Source organism: Eschrichtius robustus, chromosome X (genome assembly GCF_028021215.1).
Source record: "Eschrichtius robustus isolate mEscRob2 chromosome X, mEscRob2.pri, whole genome shotgun sequence".
In the NCBI taxonomy this organism is placed as follows: domain Eukaryota; kingdom Metazoa; phylum Chordata; class Mammalia; order Artiodactyla; family Eschrichtiidae; genus Eschrichtius; species Eschrichtius robustus.
In genome coordinates, this window is record NC_090845.1 from 105,927,404 (window position 1) to 105,949,580 (window position 22,177).

General features: G+C 42.0%; 1 protein-coding gene across 4 annotated transcripts; it reads right to left on the bottom strand.

Moving 5' to 3' along the window:
* Positions 1-203: 203 nt before the first annotated feature.
* LOC137756692 (protein FAM133B-like) lies at positions 204-20,913 on the bottom strand. Of its 4 annotated transcripts, XM_068533147.1 has the most exons (6): positions 20,482-20,913; positions 8,778-8,848; positions 8,456-8,596; positions 6,387-6,454; positions 6,036-6,078; positions 1,922-3,988 (listed from the first exon to the last, which is right to left on the bottom strand). In XM_068533147.1, exons 1-5 carry the CDS (start codon positions 20,805-20,807, stop codon positions 6,061-6,063), a joined length of 624 nt encoding a protein of 207 aa, XP_068389248.1. In that variant the 5' UTR covers positions 20,808-20,913; the 3' UTR covers positions 1,922-3,988; positions 6,036-6,060. The 4 variants fall into 4 exon arrangements, with proteins under 4 accessions (XP_068389249.1, XP_068389248.1, XP_068389247.1 ...); XM_068533146.1 differs by lacking the exon at positions 1,922-3,988 and having other exon boundaries at positions 4,798-6,078; XM_068533148.1 differs by lacking the exons at positions 1,922-3,988; positions 6,036-6,078; positions 6,387-6,454 and adding an exon at positions 204-1,808.
* Positions 20,914-22,177: the final 1,264 nt, after the last annotated feature.

A 22,177-nucleotide genomic window follows, 5' to 3' on the forward strand; every position in this document is an offset into this window, starting at 1 on the left:
GAGGTGCTCCTATGTTGGGTGCATAAATATTTACAACTGTTACATCTTCTTCTTGGATTGATCCCTTGATCATTATGTAGTGTCCTTCTTTGTCTCTTGTAATTGTCTTTGTTTTAAAGTCTATTTTGTCTGATATGAGAATTGCTACTCCAGCTTTCTTTTGATTTCCATTTGCATGGAATATCTTTTTCCATCCCCTCACTTTCAGTCTGTATGTGTCCCTAGGTCTGAAGTGGGTCTCTTGTAGACAGCATATATATGTGTCTTGTTTTTTATCCATTCAGTCAATCTATGTCTTTTGGTGGGAGCATTTAATCCATTTACATTTAAGGTAATTATTGATATGTATGTTCCTATTACCATTTTCTTAATTGTTTTGGGTTTATTATTGTAGGTCTTTTCCTTCTCTTGTGTTTCCGGCCTAGGGAAGTTCCTTTAGCATTTATTGTAAAGTTGGTTTGGTGGTGCTGAATTCTCTTAGCTTTTGCTTGTCTGTAAAGGTTTTAATTTCTCCGTCAAATCTGAATGAGATCCTTGCTGGGTAGAGTAATCTTGGTTGTAGGTTTTTCTCCTTCATCATTTTAAATATGTCCTGCCACTCCCTTCTGGCTTGCAGAGTTTCTGCTGAAAGATCAGCTGTTAACCTTATGGGGATTCCCTTGTGTGCGATTTGTTGTTTTTCCCTTGCTGCTTTTAATATGTTTTCTTTGTATTTAATTTTTGGTAGTTTGATTAATATGTGTCTTGGTGTGTTTCTCCTTGGATTTATCCTGTATGGGACTCTCCGTGCTTCCTGGACTTGATTAACTATTTCCTTTCCCATATTAGGGAAGTTTTCAACTCTAATCTCTTCAAATATTTTCTCAGTTCCTTTCTTTTTCTCTTCTTCTTCTGGGACCCCTATAATTCGAATGTTGGTGCATTTAATGTTGTCCCAGAGGTCTCTGAGACTGTCCTCAGTTCTTTTCATTCTTTTTTCTTTTTTCTGCTCTGCAGTTATTTCCACTATTTTATCTTCCAGGTCACTTATCCGTTCTTCTGCCTCAGTTATTCTGCTATTGATCCCTTCTAGAGAATTTTAAACTTCATTTATTGTGTTGTTCATCACTGTTTGTTTGCTCTTTAGATCTTCTAAGTCCTTGTTAAACGTTTCTTGTATTTTCTCTATTCTATTGCCAAGATTTTGGATCATCTTTACTATCATTATTCTGAATTCTTTTTCAGGTAGACTGCCTCTTTCCTCTTCATTTGTTAGGTCTGGTGGGTTTTTGCTTTGCTCCTTCATCTGCTGTGTGTTTCTCTGTCTTCTCATTTTGCTTAACTTACTGTGTTTGGGGTCTCCTTTTCTCAGGCTGCAGGTTCATAGTTCCCGTTGTTTTTGGTGTCTGTCCCCAGTGGCTAAGGTTGGTTCAGTATGTTGTGTAGGCTTCCTGGTGGAGGGGACTAGTGCCTGTTCTGGTGGATGAGGCTGGATCTTGTCTTTCTGGTGGGCAGGTCCACGTCTGGTGGTGTGTTTTGGGGTGTCTGTGGCCTTATTATGATTTTAGGAAGCCTCTGTGCTAATGGATGGGGTTGTGTTCCTGTCTTGCTAGTTGTTTGGCATACTGTGTCCAGCGCTGTACCTTGCTGGTCGTTGAGTGGAGCTGGGTCTTGGCGTTGAGATGAAGATCTCTGGGAGATTTTCGCCGTTTGATATTACGTGGAGCTGGGCAGTCTCTTGTGGACCAGTGTCCTGAACGTGGCTCTCCCACCTCAGTGGCACAGCCCTGATGCCTGGCTGGAGAACCAAGAGCCTGTCCTCCACACAGCTCAGAATAAAAGGGAGGAAAAAAAGAAAGAAAGAAAGAAGATAAAATAAAATAAAGTTATTAAAATAAAAAATTAAGAAAAAAAAGTTTTAATAATAAAAAAAAACGGACAGAGAGAACCCTAGGACAAATGGTAAAAGCAAAGCTATACAGACAAAATCACACACATACACACTCACAAAAAGAGAAAAAGGGAAAATAATATATATATCGTTGCTCCCAAAGTCCACCTCCTCAACTTGGGATGATTCGTTGTCTATTCAGGTATTCCACAGATGCAGGGTACATCAAGTTGATTGTGGAGCTTTAATCTGCTGCTCCTGAGGCTGCTGGGAGAGATTTCCCTTTCTCTTTTTTGTTCGCACAGCTCCCGGGGTTCAGCTGTGGATTTAGACCTGCCTCTGTGTGTAGGTCGTCTGAGGGCGTCTGTTCTTCGCTGACAGGACGGGGTTAAAGAAGCAGCTGATTCGGGGGCTCTGGTTCGCTCAGGCTGGGGGAAGGGAGGGGTACAGATGCGGGGCGAGCCTGTGGCGGCAGAGGCCGGCGTGACGTTGCACCAGCTTGAGGCGCGCCATGTGTTCTCCCGGGGAAGTTGTCCCTGGATCACGGGACCCTGGCAGTGGCGGGCTGCCCAGGCTCCCAGGAGGGGTAGTGTGGATAGTGACCTGTGCTTGCACACAGGCTTCTTGGTGGCTGCAGCAGCAGCCTTAGCGTCTCATGCCCATCTCTGGGGTCTGTGCTGATAGCCACGGCTCGCGCCCGTCTCTGGAGCTCCTTTAAGCTGCGCTCTTAATCCCCTCTCCTCGTGCACCAGGAAACAAAGAGGCAAGAAAAAGTCTCTTGCCTCTTCGGCAGCTCCAGACTTTTTCCCGGACTCCCTCCCGGCTAGCCGTGGCGCACTAGCCCCCTTCAGGCTGTGTTCACGTAGCCAACCTCCGTCCTCCCCGCCCCAGCGGGTGAGCAGACAAGCCTCTCAGGCTGGTGAGTGCTGTTCGGCCCCAGTCCTCTGTGCGGGAATCTCTCCGCTTTGCCCTCCGCACCCGTTTCTGCGCTCTCCTCCGTGGCTCGGAGGCTCCCCCCCTCTGCCACCCGCAGTCTCCGCTAGCGAGGGGCTTCCTAGTGTGTGGAAACCTTTCCTCCTTCACAGCTCCCTCCCACTGCTGCAGGTCCCGTCCCTATTCTTTTGTCTCTGTTTTTTTTTTTCTTTTGCCCCACCCAGGTACGTGGGGAGTTTCTTGCCTTTTGGGAGGTCTGAGGTCTTCTGCCAGCGTTCAGTATGTGTTCTGTAGGAGTTGTTCCACATGTAGTTCTGATGTACTTGTGGGGAGGAAGTTGATCTCTGCGTCTTACTCTTCCGCCATCTTGAATCTCCTCACCCATAAAGTATTTTTAAGGTATTTATGTTGTGGTTTTTTTAAAATTAAAAAAAAATATTTATTTATTTATTTTTGGCTGCGTTGGGTCTTCGTTGCTCTGTGTGGTCTTTCTCTAGTTGCAGTGAGCAGGCGCTACCCTTCGTTGAACGGGTTGTTCATTGCAGTGGCTTCTCTTGTTGCGGAGCATGGGCTCTAGGCGCGTGGGCTTTAGTATTTGTGGCTCGCAGGCTCAGTAGTTGTGGCACGTGGGCTGTAGAGTGCAGGCTCAGTAGTTGTGGCACACGGGTGTAGTTGCTCCGTGGCATGTGGGATCTTCCCAGACCAAGGCTCGAACCCATGTCCCCTGCATTGGCAGGCGGGTTCTTAACCACTGGGCCACCAGGGAAGCCCTTTATGTTGTTTCTTAAGACATAATGCTATTGCATACCTTAATAGACTACAGTATGGTGTAAAAATAACTTTTACATGTATTAGGAAACCAAAAAATCCGTGTGGCTCACTTTATTGTGATATTCGCTTTGTTGCAGTGGTCTGGAACCACACCGACAATATCTCTGACATGTGCCTGTATACACATTTTCTTTATCCATTCATCCGTGGATAGACAATTAGGTTGTTTCCTTATCTATCGCAAATAATGCTGCAGTGAACACGGGGGTGCCACACTGTTGTTGACCTTGTTCTAAAATGCCTAGTTCCACTCTCCTGCCTTAGAACTCTTGTTGGTGTTGGGATCTCCTAGTTGAGGAGTAGGGCTGGCAGGACCTACTCCGGCAACATCACCTTCCAGCCAGAATCCTGAACCTGGAGGTAGAACCGGGTTAGCTGACAGCCCACAAAGACTGGAGGATGAGGGCAGGTTGGCACATGCAGAATTGACAGTGGTCTGCCTCTTTCCCTCCAAATTATTGGCTGGGCATAAACTGGGTTTGAATGGAGTTGAACCTAGTTAGGTTGAACTTTCTTTAGCATTAAAGACTAAGATATCAAGGCAGTGACCAGATCTTCAGCAACTCTCACGTCCCAGTAAGACAAGTCACAACTCCCCTGGGCCCCCTTGCCAGACCACCTTTCTAACTCTCAAGATGTTTCAGAGGGTGAATGACCCCTTAGTCACCCTTGAAGGAAGCCTTCTGTCTAAAAATCCAACATGTTCCTTCCTATTAATTATTTACTTCAGACTGAAGATGGGGTTTTAAAATAGGGGCTGCTTCCCTCAGTATGACTTTGAAAGGGGTTGAGTTTTTACCATGCTCAGCTCCCCCCATCACCAGGGTGACACTGTCCCTAGTGAGGAGGGGCAGAGCAGCTGGACTGCTGTCAGAACACTAACATGTCTTTACCCTGTTACCAGGCAAAGCATTAACAGCAAGGACACAGTGCAATTCACTAGCTGGTTTGCATGTAGGACATGGAAAATAGTTAAAGAATACTAAAAGTGGGAGGACAGGAACAAAGCAATAAGCCTAGACCAGAGCTTGGCACGTATAGCCTACGATCACTAAGGGTGGGCTGAAGGGAGGGGTGCAGTATTAACTTTCCTAAGATATTTGAGCAATAATGAAATAGTTTCTTCCATTTCATCAATAGCATATAGATTTGCATGTTGTGTTTTTCTATTAAGACATTAACTGTTCAATATACTAAACCAATCCCTTTTTTCCCTCTGATTGAAGTTTTGGTTTAAGAATGGGAGGGCCAAGTGTTGGAGGTATCAGAGGGGTTTAATTCTCAGAAATACATCCCCCGTGGCCATGGGTCACCCTGTCATCATAATCCTGGATGGACCCTATAATGCCATATTTATTCTGGAGCCCAAATGGAGTTGGGTTCCTCTGGTGCCACTGCAGCCCCAAATACCTGGGCCACCCATGCCATCCTTGCCTTGTCTGCCCTTGCCTCCTCCACCTGTGCCTTCCTTTGGCTTAGCTTTGCTTGGCCTGGCATGGGTCCCTGTCATCAGCATTCATTTTCTGGTCCCTAGCTTGTAAGACATGTTTTCTATGAGTTTTTCCAAAGTATTTTTTTGCCAGATTGAAATTTTTCATAGTACCTCAAGAGCAGTTCACCAAATGCCTGATAAATGAATTGAATAAATGAAAACAGTGCACTGTGTTTTTAATAGGGCATATTTTTTGTATTTTCAGTAAAGATGTGAATCTCTTGTATACTTGTTTTTATGTGCCAAATGGGGTTAGTATTATATGGATAAGAATTGCTAAGGAATGTCAAGAAGGTCTCTTTTCATGAGGTGACGTCCCTAAGCACTATCACTAGACCCTGCACTTCTCAGATACATACACATGTAAGATGAGGTGGGAAAAGTCGCTAGTGAGAGAACAGTGTGCTGCAAAAAGGGGCCGAGCTCCATTCATGATGAGGAGCTCAGGCACAAGCCTGGACTCTAAAGGAACCTTCCTAAGAAATTACTATTCATAGGGCTTTATGGGAAGGTAGCATACAAATATTCACCTAGTTTTGTTCTAGATGCTCCAGATTCTGTTCACTACCCTCCCTTTTTGTGAAGGATATAGGGGAACAAACCATTCTGGCCCAAAGGAACTGCTGCTTCAAAGGGAACACAAGAGGAGCCTCCATCGAGGCCAGAAAGAGGCTCTTCTCCCTTTTCACCCCTCCCCCCACCACAGGAGCCATATTGTTGTCTTCCCCAGCTCAGAAGTGACAATTATGCCTTCAAATGTATTTTGTCTCATTCAGCGTCCTTGAAAGGACCCTAGATCTGACGATTAAACACTAAAAGGGAACATTTTGGTTTACTGCTGCTCGAAGCAAGAGGGAGGCCCTGATTAATATTCCAGATTAATGGATCACTGAAAAGAAGCGGTCAGACCTTGGCTTTCTTCATACTGTCTTCCTCATGTGAAACTGCCAGGCTAGAAAACAAAATAAAAATGAAGTGTGATAAGAACTGAGGAATTACTGTTAAATTTTTAGGCATAGCAATGGTAATGTGGTTATGTTTAAAAAAGAAAGAATGTCTCTCTTTTAGAGAAACATGCTGAATTGTTTATAAATGAAATGATATCTGGGATTTGTTTCAAAATAATTGGGAGGTGGTGGCAACTTCCCACAAGTTGATAATTGTTCAAGTTGGTGATATGTACATGGGAGATCATTACACTATTCTCTATACTTGTATATATATTTGACCTTTTCCATAATAAAAATTAAAGAAAAAAACCTGATCATCTGTGTTTCTTCTTTTTCTTTTGCTGGGCTTTTTTTTTTTGCTTTCCTTTGTATCTTCATCTGAAAATTAAAACACATTAAAATTGAAAAAAAAAAGTTTACCTCTAAACATTAATACCTTTTTATAAATTTATTATTTATTTATTTATTTATTTATGGCTGTGTTCGGTCTTCGTTGCTGCGTGCGGGCTTTTTCTAGTTGCGACGTGCAGGGGCTACTCTTCGTTGTGGCACACAGGCTTCTCATTGCGGTGGCTTCTCTTGTTGCGGAGCACAGGCTCTAGGCGCGCAGGCTTCCGTAGTTGTGGCACGTGGGCTCAGTAGTTGTGGCTCGCAGGCTCTAGAGCACAGGCCCAGTAGTTGTGGCACATGGGCTTAGTTGCTCTGTGGCATATGGGATCTTCCTGGACCAGGGCTTGAACCCAAGTCCCCTGCATTGGCAGGCAGACTCCTAACCACTGTGCCACCAGGGAAGTCCCCATGTTAATACCTTTGACCAGATAAATATGCTTTTGCTGTCCCATTTGTTATATCAGAGAAATTCACTCATTCAAACGCTTATGTCACGAACCGTGCTAGGCACTGGAAGCATAGAAATTAAAGTCACACTAGGTATTAGATGATATAGGGAATTATTAACTTACTGGGTGAGATAATGGTATTGTAGTTAAGTAGGAAAATGTCCTTTTTTAAAGCGTTGCATACAGAAATATTTAGTGTATTTTACCTTGACTATCTCAACAAAAAAATCCCTATCTGAAGCAAGTATGTCAAAATGCTAACAAATGTTAAACCTGAGTGACAAGTACTGTACATGGCATTAATAATACTACTCCCTTTACTTTTCTCAGTGTTTGAGTATTTTCATGATGTGTGTGTTTGGGGGTTTGCTTTCCAGGAGCTCATTCTAGTGGAGGAGACACAGGGAAAGAGGCAAGTAGAATCTGAGTGAGAGGGAAGCATGGGGTGCTCTGGGCATACAGAGGAGTCTCAAAATCAGGCTGATCTGGGGAGGGTGGTTGAGGAACGGTTGACCAGGAAAAGGTGACTCTTAAGCTAGTTCTTTTTAAAATCAGTTTCATTACAAAAGTAATGCATGCCCATCATAGCAATGAGTAAGCCAAGCCGCGTGCAGGGAGAGACCAGCATTGTAGGCAGATGGACTCTCTGTATCAAGCGACAGAGTCAAGAGAAAGGATGTGCAGTATCAAGGAGATGGAAAGTCATTCTTAGGCCAAAGAGGACGCTGCAGGAGAGCCACAGGGTACGTGTGATGCGAGAGATCAATCGGGATCTGACTTTACCCTGAAGGCCATGGAGAACTGCGGAAGGATTTTAAATAGGGACCGCCATGCTCAGATTTGCGCTTCAAGAAAGCTCAGCCTTCCAGCAGTGAGGAAGAAAGGTGACAGTGAGGGCCAGGAAACCCAGGTGACATCAGAGGAAGGGGTGCCTTAGTGTAACGTGTCCCCAGAGGAGGCACCCTCTGTCAGTCATCAGCCAGGAGAGGGCGCAAAAAGGCGGCTTTTTTGTGATGTGCTGCCCCACAGGAAGTGTGACACATAAATCAGCTGCTGGCCTGAGGGAGTCCCCTGTGGTGCACCTTTTTGAAAATTGCACAAAGGCGCCCACTGAGTGTGAGAATCTCACAAAAGAGCCGCTCCACTGGGCTGAGGCAGCCCCCTGTGGCTTGGTTTGGCACCATACGTGTCACAGACTAACCTCAACTTGGTTCGGTGCCACATGCCTTGTACAGCTACACACAACCAATCTGTAGTCACATGGCTTAGGTTTGAATCCCAACTGTGTGGTCTTGGGTGCAGTACTTATAACCTGCTCTGGGCCTCCATTTCTCCATCTCTAAGATGTGTCCTACAGTGACTGTGTGGATTAAATAGCAATAATGCATATCAAGCACTTAGCAGGGTGCCCAACACAAAGTCAGTGAGTGTTCAAAACTCTTGGTTATTATTGTTTTTAAGAACCTTCTTCTAAAATAAGCTTTCAAGAAGTACAACTAGTTTTGAAGCAAGGCTCACAGAAGGATGTTGGCTTTCTTACCACTGGAGTCTGTTTCAGAATCAGAGTCACTGTCACTATCATCAGAATACTTCTTGTGTTTTCTTCTAGATGATTTTTTCTTCCTCCTTTTCTTGGATCTTTCTTTTGAATGACTAGACTTCGTCTTCTTCTTCTTTTCTTCTACATAAAATACAAATAAAAAACTAACTTCTAAAGAAGTATTTCTGAGCATCAATTTTATTGTATTAAAAATACTGAAAAGGAATTGATGACAGGCGATTTGAGTAAAGTCTAATGTTCAACTATTTATAAACGTATTTTTTAAACTTCTCAATAAAAAAGTCCTATATTTAAAAAATACCTTCTGAAGTAGAAGCTGAAGTGGTGCTTTTCTTTGGCTGTTCGTCCTCTACTGGTGTATGTTCATCAGAGCTGAATTTAAAGAAAATTGTAGTAAGAATCAGAAAATTGTAGTAAGAATCAATAAAATATGGACCACAGAGTATAAAAATATACACTTAAAATTTTTCAGTAACAAATTGCTTGTCCAAGAACCATTCAAAGCCAGCACCAGACTGCTTTTGTAACATTACAGCTTATCGGCCAACCACCTTCATAATAACAGAATAATCATTTACATTTGCATAATGCTTTCGAGTTAACAAAATGTTATTCACACTGAAAGCAGCATGAAGGATTTATATTTTCAGAAGAAACCACAGGGCAAATGCAGGGAAATAGGAACCATAAGGAAAGATGAAAGAAACTGGAGATAAGAAGGCTGAGGGAAGACTTCATAATTTCATTCTACATGTGGAACAGACATATGGTACAGTAGCAACTGTTCTGTCTCCCCAGAGCAAGAACCTAACACACTACAGTATAGAGATTTCATCCTGTTGTAAGAGAATTCTGAAAATGAGTATTATTAACATTCTACAATAGCTTAAAAAGGGAATTTCCATATCACAGAGTCTTTTCCTCTTAACATCACATCTGGAATAATTTAGGTATTGCCTAGAAAATTATTTTTAGGGTGTCTTCCAACTCTAATTCTCTGATTTCAGGTTCTTATAAGGATATCTGTAAGTACAAGTTTCTAATAATAATGCTTTATCAATTAGTCACAAATTAGAAGTTTATCTGTGAAGCACATTGTCTCAACTCAACCTAAAGTAGACACGAAAATAGAGGAGAGGGAAGCAGCAGCTAATGAATAGCACCAAAGAGAAAAGAAACAAGGAAAAAGAAGAAGTATTAAGCCTTCAGATAGTATTGTATATAGGAAAATTAACTAAACAAAACCATACTAGCATATTCATCTTTAAAATCCCTTTGTAATGCAAAAATCTGGCATGCAATCTGTTATTGGGTTAGTTGAAGAAAAAAAATAATTCAAAATAACATAAATGCATTATTTGTTTTAACACTGAACCCTTCTATGAATAGGAAATTAGCACCCCATGAATTATAATTTAAAAAGAACAATTAGCATGCTAAAATCCACTGGCAACATGTTTTAATTCTTAGGTATGTTCCATATTTTTAAAACTTAAGGGATATAAAAGGATAAATCACAAGAAAGAAGAAATATGTGAGATGTATTTAAAGTTCCTCACTTAATTAAAAAAATTTAAAATAGGCACTCGATTTAGTAAATGTTATAAAATATTTTAAAATACATTTTTAAAAGACTTACTGTGGTTCAGGATTGTATTAGTCAGCTAGGGCTGCCATAACAAAATGCCAGAGACTGGGTGGCTTAAACAACAGAAATTTATTTTCTCACCGTTCTGGAGGTTAGAAATCCAAGATCGAGGATTGGTTCAAGATGGCGGAGCAGAAGGATGTGCTCTCACTCCCTCTTGCGAGAGCACTGGAATCACAACTAACTGCTGAACAATCATCGACAGGAAGACACTGGAACTCACCAAAAAAGATACCCCACATCCAAAGACAAAGGAGAAACCACAATGAGATGGTAGGAGGGGCGCAATCACGATAAAATCAAATCCCATAACTGCTAGGTGGGTGACTCACAAACTGGAGAATGCTTTTATACCACAGAAGTCCACCCACTGGAGTGAAGGTTCTGAGCCCCACGTCAGGCTTCCCAACCTGGGGGTCCGGCAACGGGAGGAGGAATTCCTAGAGAATCAGACTTTGAAGGCTAGCGGGATTTGATTGCAGGACTTTGAGAGGACTGGGGGAAACAGAGACTCCACTCTTGGAGGGCACACACAAAGTAGTGTGCACATCAGGACCTAGGGGAAGGAGGAGTGATCCCGTAGGAGACTGAACCAGACCTACCTGCTAGTGTTGGAGGGTCTCCTGCAGAGGCGGGGGGCAGCTGTGGCTCACTGCAGGGACAAGGACACTGGCAGCAGAAGTTCTGGGAAGTCCTCCTTGGCGTGAGCCCTCCCAGAGTCCGCCATTAGCCCCACCAGAGCCTGGGTAGGCTCCAGTGTTGGGTCGCCTCAGGCCAAACAACCAACAGGGAGAGAACCCAGCCCCACCCATCAGCAGACAAGCTGGTTAAAGTTTTACTGAGCTCTGCCCACCAAGCAACAGCCAGCTCTACCCACCACCAGTCCCTCCCATCAGGAAACTTCCACAAGCCTCTTAGATAGCCTTATCCACCAGAGGGCAGACAGCAGAGGCAAGAAGAACTACAATCCTGCAGCCTGTGGAACAAAAACCATGTTCACAGAGAGACAAGATGAAAAGGCAGAGGGCTATGTACCAGATGAAGGAACAAGATAAAACCCCAGAAAAACAACTAAATGAAGTGCAGATATGCAGCCTTCCAGAAAAAGAATTCAGAATAATGAGAGTGAAGATGATCCAGGACCTCGGAGAAAGAATGGAGGCAAAGATCGAGAAGATGCAAGAAATGTTTAACAAAGACCTAGAAGAATTAAAGAACAAACAAACAAAGATGAACAGTACAATAACTGAAATGAAAAATACAAATTCCTAGAAGGAATCAATAGCAGAATAACTGAGGCAGAAGAATGGATAAGTGATGTGGAAGACAGAATGGTGGAATTCACTGCTGTGGAACAGAATAAAGAAAAAAGAATGAAAAGAAATTAAGACAGTCTAAGAGACCTCTGGGACAACATTAAACGCAACAACATTCACATTATAGGGGTCCCAGAAGGAGAAGAGAGAGAGAAAGGACCAGAGAAAATATTTGAAGAGATTATAGTTCAAAACTTCCCTAACATGGGAAAGGAAATAGCCACCCAAGTCCAGGAAGCACAGAGAGTCCCATACAGGATAAACCCAAGGAGAAACACGCTGAGACACATAGTAATCAAATTAGCAAAAATTAAAGAAAAATTATTGAAAGCAGCAAGGGAAAAATGAAAAATAACATACAAGGGAACTCCCATAAGGTTAACAGCTGATTTCTCAACAGAAACTCTACAAGCCAGAAGGGAGTGGCCTGATATACTTAAAGGGATGCAAGGGAAGAACCTACAACCAAGATTACTCTACCTGGCAAGGATCTCATTCAGATTCGATGGAGAAATCAAAAGCTTTACAGACAAGCAAAAGTTAGGAGAATTCAGCACCACAAAACCAGCTCTACAACAAATGCTAAAGGAACTTCTCTAAGTGGGAAACACAAGAGAAGAAAAGGACCTACAAAAAGAAACCCATAACAATTAAGAAAACAGTAGTAGGAACATACATATCGATAATTCCCTTAAACATGAATGGATTAAATGCTCCAACCAAAAGACACAGGCTCGCTGAATGGATACAAAAACAAGACCCATATATATGCTGTCTACAAGAGACCCACTTCAGACCTAGGGACACATACAGACTGAAAGTGAGGGGATGGAAAAAGATATTCCATGCAAATGGAAATCAAAAGAAAGCTGGAGTAGCAATACTCATATCAGGTAAAATAGACTTTAAAATAAAGAATGTTGCAAGAGACAAGGAAGGACACTACATAATGATCAATCCAAGAAGAAGATATAACAATTATAAATATATATGCACCCAACATAGGAGCACCTCAATACATAAGGCAACTGCTAACAGCTATAAAAGAGGAAATCGACAGTAACACAATAATAGTGGGGGACTTTAACACCTCACTTACACCAATGGACAGATCATCCAAACAGAAAATTAATAAGGAAACACAAGCTTTAAATGACACAATAGACCAGATAGATTTAAGTGATATTTATAGGACATTCCATCCCAAAACAGCAGATTACACTTTCTTCTCAACTGCGCATGGAACATTCTCCAGGATAGATCACATCTTGGGTCACAAATCAAGCCTCAGTAAATTTAAGAAAACTGAAATCATATCAAGCACCTTTTCTGACCACAACGCTATGAGATTAGAAATCAATTACAGGGAAAAAAACATAAAAAACACAAACACATGGAGGCTAAACAATACGTTACTAAATAACCAAGAGATCACTGAAGAAATTAAAGAGGAAATCAAAAAATACCTAGAGACAAATGACAATGAAAACACGACAATCCAAAACCTAGGGGATGCAGCAAAAGCAGTTCTAAGAGGGAAGTTTACAGCAATACAATCCTACCTCAAGAAACAACAAACAGCTCAAATAAACAACCTAACCTTACACCTAAAGGAACTAGAGAAAGAAGAACAAACAAAACCCAAAGTTAGTAGAAGGAAAGAAATCATAAAGATCAGAGCAGAAATAAATGAAATACAAACAAAGAAGACAATAGCATAAATCAATAAAACTAAAAGCTGGTTCTTTGAGAAGATAAACAAAATTGATAAACCATTACCCAGACTCATCAAGAAAAAGAGGGAGAGGACTCAGATCAATAAAATTAGAGATGAAAAAGGAGAAGTTACAACAGACACCGCAGAAATACAAAGCATCCTAGGACACTATCACAAGCAACTCTATGCCAATAAACTGGACAACCTGGAAGAAACGGACAAATTCTTAGAAAGGTATAACCTTCCAAGACTGAACCAGGAAGAAATAGAAAATATGAACAGACCAATCACAAGTAATGAAATTGAAACTAATTAAAGATCTTCCAACAGGACTTCCCTGGTGGTACAGTGATTAGGAGTCCGCCTGCCAACGCGGGGGACACAGGTTCGAGCCCTGGTCTGGGAGGATCCCACATGCCGCGGAGCGGCTGGGCCCGCGCGCCAAAACTGCTGGGCCTGCGCTCTAGAGCCCAAGAGCTGCGGCTGCTGGGGCCCATGCACTTGGAGCCCGTGCTCCTCAGCAGGAGAGGCCACCGCGGTGAGAGGCCCGCACGCCGCGCCGGGGAGTGGCCCCTGCTCGCCACAGCTGAAGGGAGACCCGTGCGCAGCGATGGAGACCCAACGCAGCCAAAAATAAAAATATAAATAAATTAATTAATTTTAAAAAAATCTTCCAACAAACAAAAGTCCAGGACCAGATGGCTTCACAGGTGAATTCTATCAAACATTTAGAGAAGAGCTAACATCCATCCTTCTCAAACTCTTCCAAAAAATTGTAGAGGAGGGAACACTCCCAAACTCATTCTATGAGGCCACCATCACCCTGATACCAAAACCAGACAAAGATACTACAAAAAAAGAAAATTACAGACCAATATCACTCATGAATATAGATGCAAAAATCCTCAACAAAATACTAGCAAACAGAATCCAACAACACATTAAAAAGATCATACACCATGATCAAGTGGGATGTATCCCAGGGATGCAAGGATTCTTCAGTATACAGAAATCAATCAATGTGATACACCATATTAACAAATTGAAGAAGAAAAACCATGTGATCATCTCAATAGATGCAGAAAAAGCTTTTGACAAAATTCAACACCCATTTATGATAAAAAACTCTCCAGAAAGTGGGCATAAAGGGAACCTCCTTCAACATAATAAAGCCCATATATGACAAACCCACAGCAAACATCATTCTCAATGGTGAAAAGCTGAAAGCATTTCCTCGAAGATCAGGAACGAGACAAGGATGTCCACTCTCACCACTATCATTCAACATAGTTTTGGAAGTCCTAGCCATGGCAATCAGAGAAGAAAAAGAATAAAAGGAATACAAATTGGAATAGAAGAAGTAAAACTGTCACTATTTGCAGATGACATGATACTATACATAGAGAATCCTAAAGATGCCACCAGAAAACTACTAGAGCTAATCAATGAACTTGGTAAAGTTGCAGGATACAAAATTAATGCACAGAAATCTCTTGCATTCCTATACATTAATGATGAAAAATCTGAAAGAGAAATTAAGGAAACACTCCCATTTACCATGGCAACAAAAAGAATAAAATACCTGGGAATAAACCTACCTAGAGAGACAAAAGACCTGTATGCCGAAAACTATAAGACACTGGTGAAAGAAATTAAAGATGATACCAACAGATGGAGAGATATACCATGCTCTTGGATTGGAAGAATCAACATTGTGAAAATGACTATACTACCCAAAGCAATCTATAGATTCAATGCAATCCCTATCAAATTACCAATGGCATGTTTTACAGAACTAGAACAAATCATCTTAAAATTTGTATGGAGACACAAAAGACTCCGAATATCCAAAGCAGTCTTGAGGGGAAAAAACGGAGCTGGAGGAATCAGACTGCCTGACTTCAGACTATTCTACAAAGCTACAGTAATCAAGACAATATGGTACTGGCAGAAAAACAGAAATATAGATCAGTGGAACAGGACAGAAAGCCCAGACATAAACCCACACACCTATGGTCAACTAATCTATGACAAAGGAGGCAGGGATGTACAATGGAGAAAAGACAGTCTCTTCAATAAGTGGTGGTGGGAAAACTGGATAGCTCCATGTAAAAGAATGCAATTAGAACACTCCCTAACACCATATACAAAAATAAACTCAAAATGGATTAGAGACCTAAATGTAAGACCGGGCACTATAAAACTCTTAGAGGAAAACACAGGAAGAACACTCTTTGAGATAAATTGCAGCAAGATCTTTTTTGTTCCACCTCCTAGAGTAATGCAAATAAAAACAAAAATAAACAAATGGGACCTAATGAAACTTCAAAGCTTTTGCACAGCAAAGGAAACCATAAACAAGACCAAAAGACAACCCTCAGAATGGGAGAAAATATTTGCAAATGAAGCAACTGACCAAGAATTAATCTCCAAAATGTACAAGCAGCTCATGATGCAGCTCAATATCAAAAAAAAACAACCCAATCCAAAAATGGGCAGAAGACCTAAAAAGACATTTCTCCAAAGAAGATATACAGATTGCCAACAGACGCATGAAAGAATGCTCAACATCATTAATCATTAGAGAAATGCAAATCAAAACTACAATGAGATATCATCTCACACTGGTCAGAATGGCCATCATAAAAAAATCTACAAACAATAAATGCTGGAGAGGGTGTGGAGAAAAGGGAACCCTCTTGTACTGTTGGTGGGAATGTAAATTGATACAGCCACTATGGAGAACGGTATGGAGGTTCCTTAAAAAACTAAAAATAGAATTACCATATGACCCAGCAATCCCACTACTGGGCATATACCCAGAGAAAACCGTAATTCAAAAAGACACATGCACCCAATGTTCATTGCAGCAGTATTTACAATAGCCAGGACATGGAAGCAACCTAAATGCCCATTGACAGACGAATGGATAAAGAAGATGTGGTACATATATACAATGGAATATTACTCAGCCATAAAAAGGAACGAAATTGAGTCATCTGTAGAGATGTGGATGGATCTAGAGACTGTCATACAGAGTGAAGTAAGTCAGAAAGAGAAAAACAAATATTGTATATTAACGCATGTATGTGGAACCTAGAAAAATGGTACAGATGAACCAGTTTGCAGAGCAGAAATTGAGACACTGATGTACCGAACAAACGTGTGGACACCAAGGGGGGAAAGTGGCGGGGGGTGGTGGTGGTGGTGGGATGAATTGGGAGATTGGGATTGACATATATACACTAATATGTATAAAATGGATAGCTAATAAGAACCTGCTGTTTAAAAAAATAAATAAAATTAAATTAAATTAAAAAAAAAAAGAAATGCAAGATCAAGGTGACATCAGTGTTGGTTTCTGGTGAGACCTCTCTTCCTGGCTTGTAGACGGCCACCTTCTTGCTGTGTCCTCACGTGGCCTCTTCTATGTGTCCTCTGTGCTCAGGTCAGGGGAGGGAGGGAGTGGGGAGAGAGGGAGAGAGGAAGAGTAGAGGGAGAGAGGAGGATAAGGGGGAGATAGAAGGAGAGAGAGAGACAGAGAGATACTGATTGACTGAGATCTCTTGTGTCTCTTCCTCTTATAAGGACACCAGTCCTACTGAATTAGGGCCTCATCCTTATGAGCTTATTTAACCTTAATTACCTCCTTAAAAGCCCTATTGCCAATTACAGTCACTTCAAGGGTTAGGGCTTCAACATATGAATTTTGGGGGCACACAATTCAGTCTAAAGCAAGGATTCTTGGCAGAAAATCCTCATACTTCAGGAGCTCCCAATTCTCTAATCCTATCTCACTTAATTTTCCAGAAGATATAGGCATGTAAATTATAACTCAATAGGTGAATTCTAGAAAAAAGGGGAAAGCTAGAATGAACGCTGTGCTATGGATTGGAATTTGAGGCACTGGTGTGAACTCATGGATTTCAATAGGTAGAAATGTTATGAAATATAAATTTAAATATAGAAATAAAAAAATTTTAAAATAGCTGAATTCCATTCTCTCTCTCTATATATATATATATAAATTTTATATATATTCAAATTCAACAAGTCCAGTTATTCTATTCTCCCTTTATGTTTTAAACTTTAAATTAATAAAAACTTGGTATAAATGTAAACTTAACACTTAGGGTCTGATGTTCTGATAGTACTATCAAATGGTACAGACTACAGACAGCCTGAACAGCCAGGCTAGAAATGCAGCCTGGGAGGCTGTCAAGCGCATCCCTTCTGCCGCATGCATGACAGAGCTCCTAATTGCTCATTTCATCTTCTGCAATATGTGACAGAAACAGTTTTGCATTTGGAAATAACTTCATTTGTTTATGCATATTTATGAAAGGAAAAAGAAGTCTGTTCCAATTTGGTTAAAACTTTAGTTTTCAGAAACCGAGGAACTAGTAAAGACAATTTTTAAAAATGAAGCACTACTGATTGGCAGCTTTAGATTTCTTGATTTAAAACCTAACTAAACTGATTACATTTTAGGCATTCTTTCAATGATGAAGAGGTTCTTGGTGAAAAGTTTGGGAACTATTTGGTGCTTAGTAGAAATATTTTGAATTAATGTATGTACCAGTATTGCCATTTCTTTACTAAATTCAAAAATTTTCTGTCAAGTAAATATTTCAATTTTGAAAAAAAATGAAGCACTACAAGAAGTAGAAAATAAAGGGAGCTCTGAAAAGTTCTATGTGACAGAAGTTGTATTCAATGAGATTCAGGGTTTGTTTTCTTTGTTTTTCCTTTAGTTCCTTTTTGGAAAAGGAGTACATTGTCTATCTGCTCTTTGGAGGACACTAAATTTTTTTTGTTTTATTATAATGTTTGTCACTTCTTCTGTCATTTCTTCTGTTTAGTATTTGCTATTACTCATAAACTGAAAAAAAGAAAAGGAGAAGACTAACAGAGGCTCAATTCTCCAAAGTTTAGCTGCTTATGTCTCTGTTTATTTTTTAATCCTTACAAAATAAATATATTTGGTCTCATTGCTTAAATAAATTATTTTTTACTTCTTTATTCAGGGGAAAAGGTATTATAACTATGCAGATTTGGACTCAGAGGGTCGCCCAGTTCCAGAAGCAGATAATCTAAAAGTAAACATACAAATAACAGCCCTTGGAATATATAAGTATAGGGGCCAGTGATGCCTGCCAGACTGTAAAGACACACAGTCCTTGTGGTGTAGGGCCTAAAATTAAGGCCCAATATTATGTACTGCCTTGACATCTGGGGAAACCAGTAGGGCCTCCAATGGCCTAACTGCAAATTCCCCTTCCCACTCTGCTCCGGCAGAAAAGGTCCCCTAGCCAAACAACCCTCTTTATCAAAGGGACAGGTGCAGTTCCAGATTATCCCTGCACAGTGGATTTTATGTGCCCAGTGTCAGGTGTCCTATGTTCAGCTGCCCCATAACCCTAGGGAGGGATTACCTCTCTCACCAACAGGGTGAATAGGAGACCATTAAAACAGTCCCTGCTGCTACCTGGTTTCATCTGGACTCAAGATGAATTATGTTCTACATGCACAAATGCAAATTTCATCCAAGCTGTTCTTACACCTTTTGGTTAGGATTCTAAAATAACCTGTTTGGTTTTTGATTGACACAGATTGCGGGTGACCTTTCTGAAACATATAACTTGGAGAGGTAGGTCTCCAATATAACTCAGGACTATTTTTACTGTTCCTGCTCCCAGGTATGAAACCCTAATAGCTAAAACATAATGTGTATTATGTTCCAGGCACTAAATCATTACAACAACCCTAAAAATGTCAGCACTATTTTTATCCCCGTTTTTACAGGTGAAGAAATGTACCTTGGAGAGGTTAAGTAATTTGCCCAATGTTTTGACTTCTTTAAATTAACATTTGTTAAGTGGAGCACAGGGTGCCAGATGGTGAGCCAAAGTTCAACAACAGACCACAAGAGAAATTGAAATAGAGTAGTTTATTACTCACAGGTCCGGTAGGAAGTATCCAGCACACCTCGAGGGGTTACATGGGGAGGTCAAGATAGGGTGCAGAGAGTGACAGGACCTGGGGCACATGCCTTTATTATGGTCTGTGGGTGGAGTGCTTTGGGGTTCCCAGGCTAGGGCCATTTTGGTCATTTTAAACCAAAAGAGCGGGGGTTTTGGTAAGCCCCACGAGGGTCTTCTCTAAGGGGGCCATACAGCATACCGGCACTGGGAGGCAGGGGAGACTGCAGATCACAGGGGCTGTTAGGGAAGTCATATCAGGAACTTACATTTGCTTGTGATTTTACGGGTTGCTATCTAGGGCATGTGCTTACAGGAGGGGGCTAGTCCCTGCAAACAGAATGGATGTTGAGGCAGCAATACCACAGTGTAGCTCAGGTAAACTCTCGACACCCAAAGTTATACAGGTATTAAGTAGCAAAGCAGGGCTTCAAACTCAGGCAGTCTGAATCCAGCCACTATCTTCCTCCTAACTATGCTTTATTACCTCCCACTGCTGGAAGAAAAAGAATCATCAAGACATCTCCCAACTGTTGTAATTTCAACCTGCCCCTCAATGCCTGTAATGTTTGTAAATTTCTCATTTTTAACACATTCAAGGCACTTGGGAGGTATGAATACTTACACAGCAATAATTAGAACTTTTCCTTCTTAAACTATTTTTCCGCTCCAATACTCACTTTCATTAGAGGAAAATTGATCTCACCCTCCCCTCATTCCTCAAGGTCAAGATTGAGACCATTTCACAAGACCTTTCTCAAGGTAGCCCCATTTGCAGTTACGCACATCGCTTTTCCTACATTCATCCAATCCTGTCGTGGGGGAAGGTTTTCTCTTCTCCAGTTTAAACTCTTAATCTCAACCTTTCCCAACTCCCTACAAAGAATTTCCACTTACACATCCTGTTATCATCTCAAACCAATCTGTTCAATCATTCAACACACAACGGTTGAGCTCTTACTAAGTGCTAGGCACTGCGAATTTTGTGATGAGTAAAATCGGGCTCCTTTCCACGAACTCAGTCTAACGGAGAATAAAAACTTGCTCACAAATGATAACACAAAGTAAATAGGTCTGGGACCCTTGGCCATGCCTTCTGCCAGACCAGAGGTGAAAGCGGGTGGAGGGGTCAGAGCACGGTATGAAGGGGCCCAAGGATGAGTGAGAATTAAGGGAGAAAAAGGGCAAATAAGGAGCTGTCGTGGACTGAAGAAAAAGATAGAAATGGGCGCAAAGACGGTAGAAAATGCTTAATTGGGACAGTTCAGAAGCGGGATGAGAGATGAAGCGGACTCTGAAGGCAGGTGGGCTCCTCAGAGCGAAGGTGCAGCCGCATCACTCACCTCCTCCCGGTCCAGGAGGCTGGGTCCCGGCTCGTCGCTCCCGCAGCGGCGCGAGTGGCGACAGCGCTCAGCGGACGAGGACGCAGAAGCGGAAGGGGCGCACCGAGGTGCCGAGGGACGCTCTCGCGAACGACACCGCAAGCCAGGGCCGCAGAGCTGGTTTCGGGAGCCTCGGCTGAGGCCACCCAGCTGATGGCCGAGGCCATTCCGGTCCCCGGGCCGAGAGCAAGAGTGCGAACGAGAGCGGCCGCCCCGCGGGCTCGGGGCTCTTCGACGAACTGCGACGCTTCCCACTCCGGGCTGCGCGAGCGAGACACCCGAGCCATTGTTGCCGCGAAAGAGGTAACACTCTCAAGAGCCCGGGAAGATCTCGGTCTCTTCGGCTCCCAGAACGCGCCGCTGCGCAACCCTCCCCTGCCCAACCAAAGCTGAGGAAACCGTTCCGGGTACGCCGGCAAAATCCTTCCCCAGGCCTACGTGGCCTCCCGCCGACGTGAAAGGGGTGTGTGCATCCGTGTAAATAAGCCGCCGCTGCGATCGGTTCCGCTCATCCTTCCGGTTCCGCAGGAGGCGCGCCAGGTCCAAGTTGGATCGGAGACCGTGTCTTTCTCAGCCTCGTACTTGAAATGACCGAAAGGAAGGATGACAGACCACAAGATACATTTCACTGAGTGGCCGTATCACCAACACAGTCAATTCTGCTTGTGTTTCAGGTGCCTTCTGTGCGTGTGTGTTACATATTCTATACTATTGGGTGCTTACTGTTTCTCGTGTGTGTATGTATGTACATACGTACATATACATAATATCAATATATGCACAGATGTGGGCGTCTATGTACATGTAGAATATATAGGAATGGCTCAAATCGAATTACATATTTTTTTCTGAGTCTATTCTGATTTCAAATAAAAATCTAAGTGGGACGAGAAGAAAAAGCACCAAGTATTCAAAGTATTTCCTATGCAGCTGACAGTGTTTTTATTTTAGTGTTGTCAGATTTAGCAAAAAGAAAAAAAAATACAGTAGGTTCGCTTACATTTGAATTTCAGCTAAACAATGAATAATGTTTTAGTATAAGTACGTCCCATACAATAATAATGTACTATTAACTATTTTCTACTAAAGATGAGGAGATAGCCAATATTATATCTCCTCTCTCCTCTCCCACCACCTCTAAAATTTATTCCTTATATTCTAAGGCTTTTCACTTGCTGTTAGAGAAAATGGATTGGGAAGCAGCCCCTGATATCTGGAAGCTGGCTAGCGCTCAGGCCATGTTCTTCTGTTGAACATAAACTCACAGAACACCAATCTAAGACAAGGTCACTAGGTGACTGACAACGTGAGACGAAATAAGACCACTTCATAATTTTGTCTAAGCACAGACAAAAAAAAAAGTCACTGTGCCACCCAGAAAACACCAAACACCCCCTCTCTTGGCCAAAATGGGTGACTGCTACTTTATCAATTACAGCTTTATCTTTGCCCTAGTCTGCCCTCCCTATATATGAGGTTATTGAGATGCCCAATCATACAATTGCCCCTGCTTTCTGACAGCATCTGATTTAGAGCGAACTGCCACTTCCTTAGACCCTCCCGTAAATCACTCAAATACTATAGTAGGTTCTTTCTAGCATTCTCTTACTGAAACACCCCATGGTTCCCTATGGTGTTCATTCTGCCTGCCTGCAAA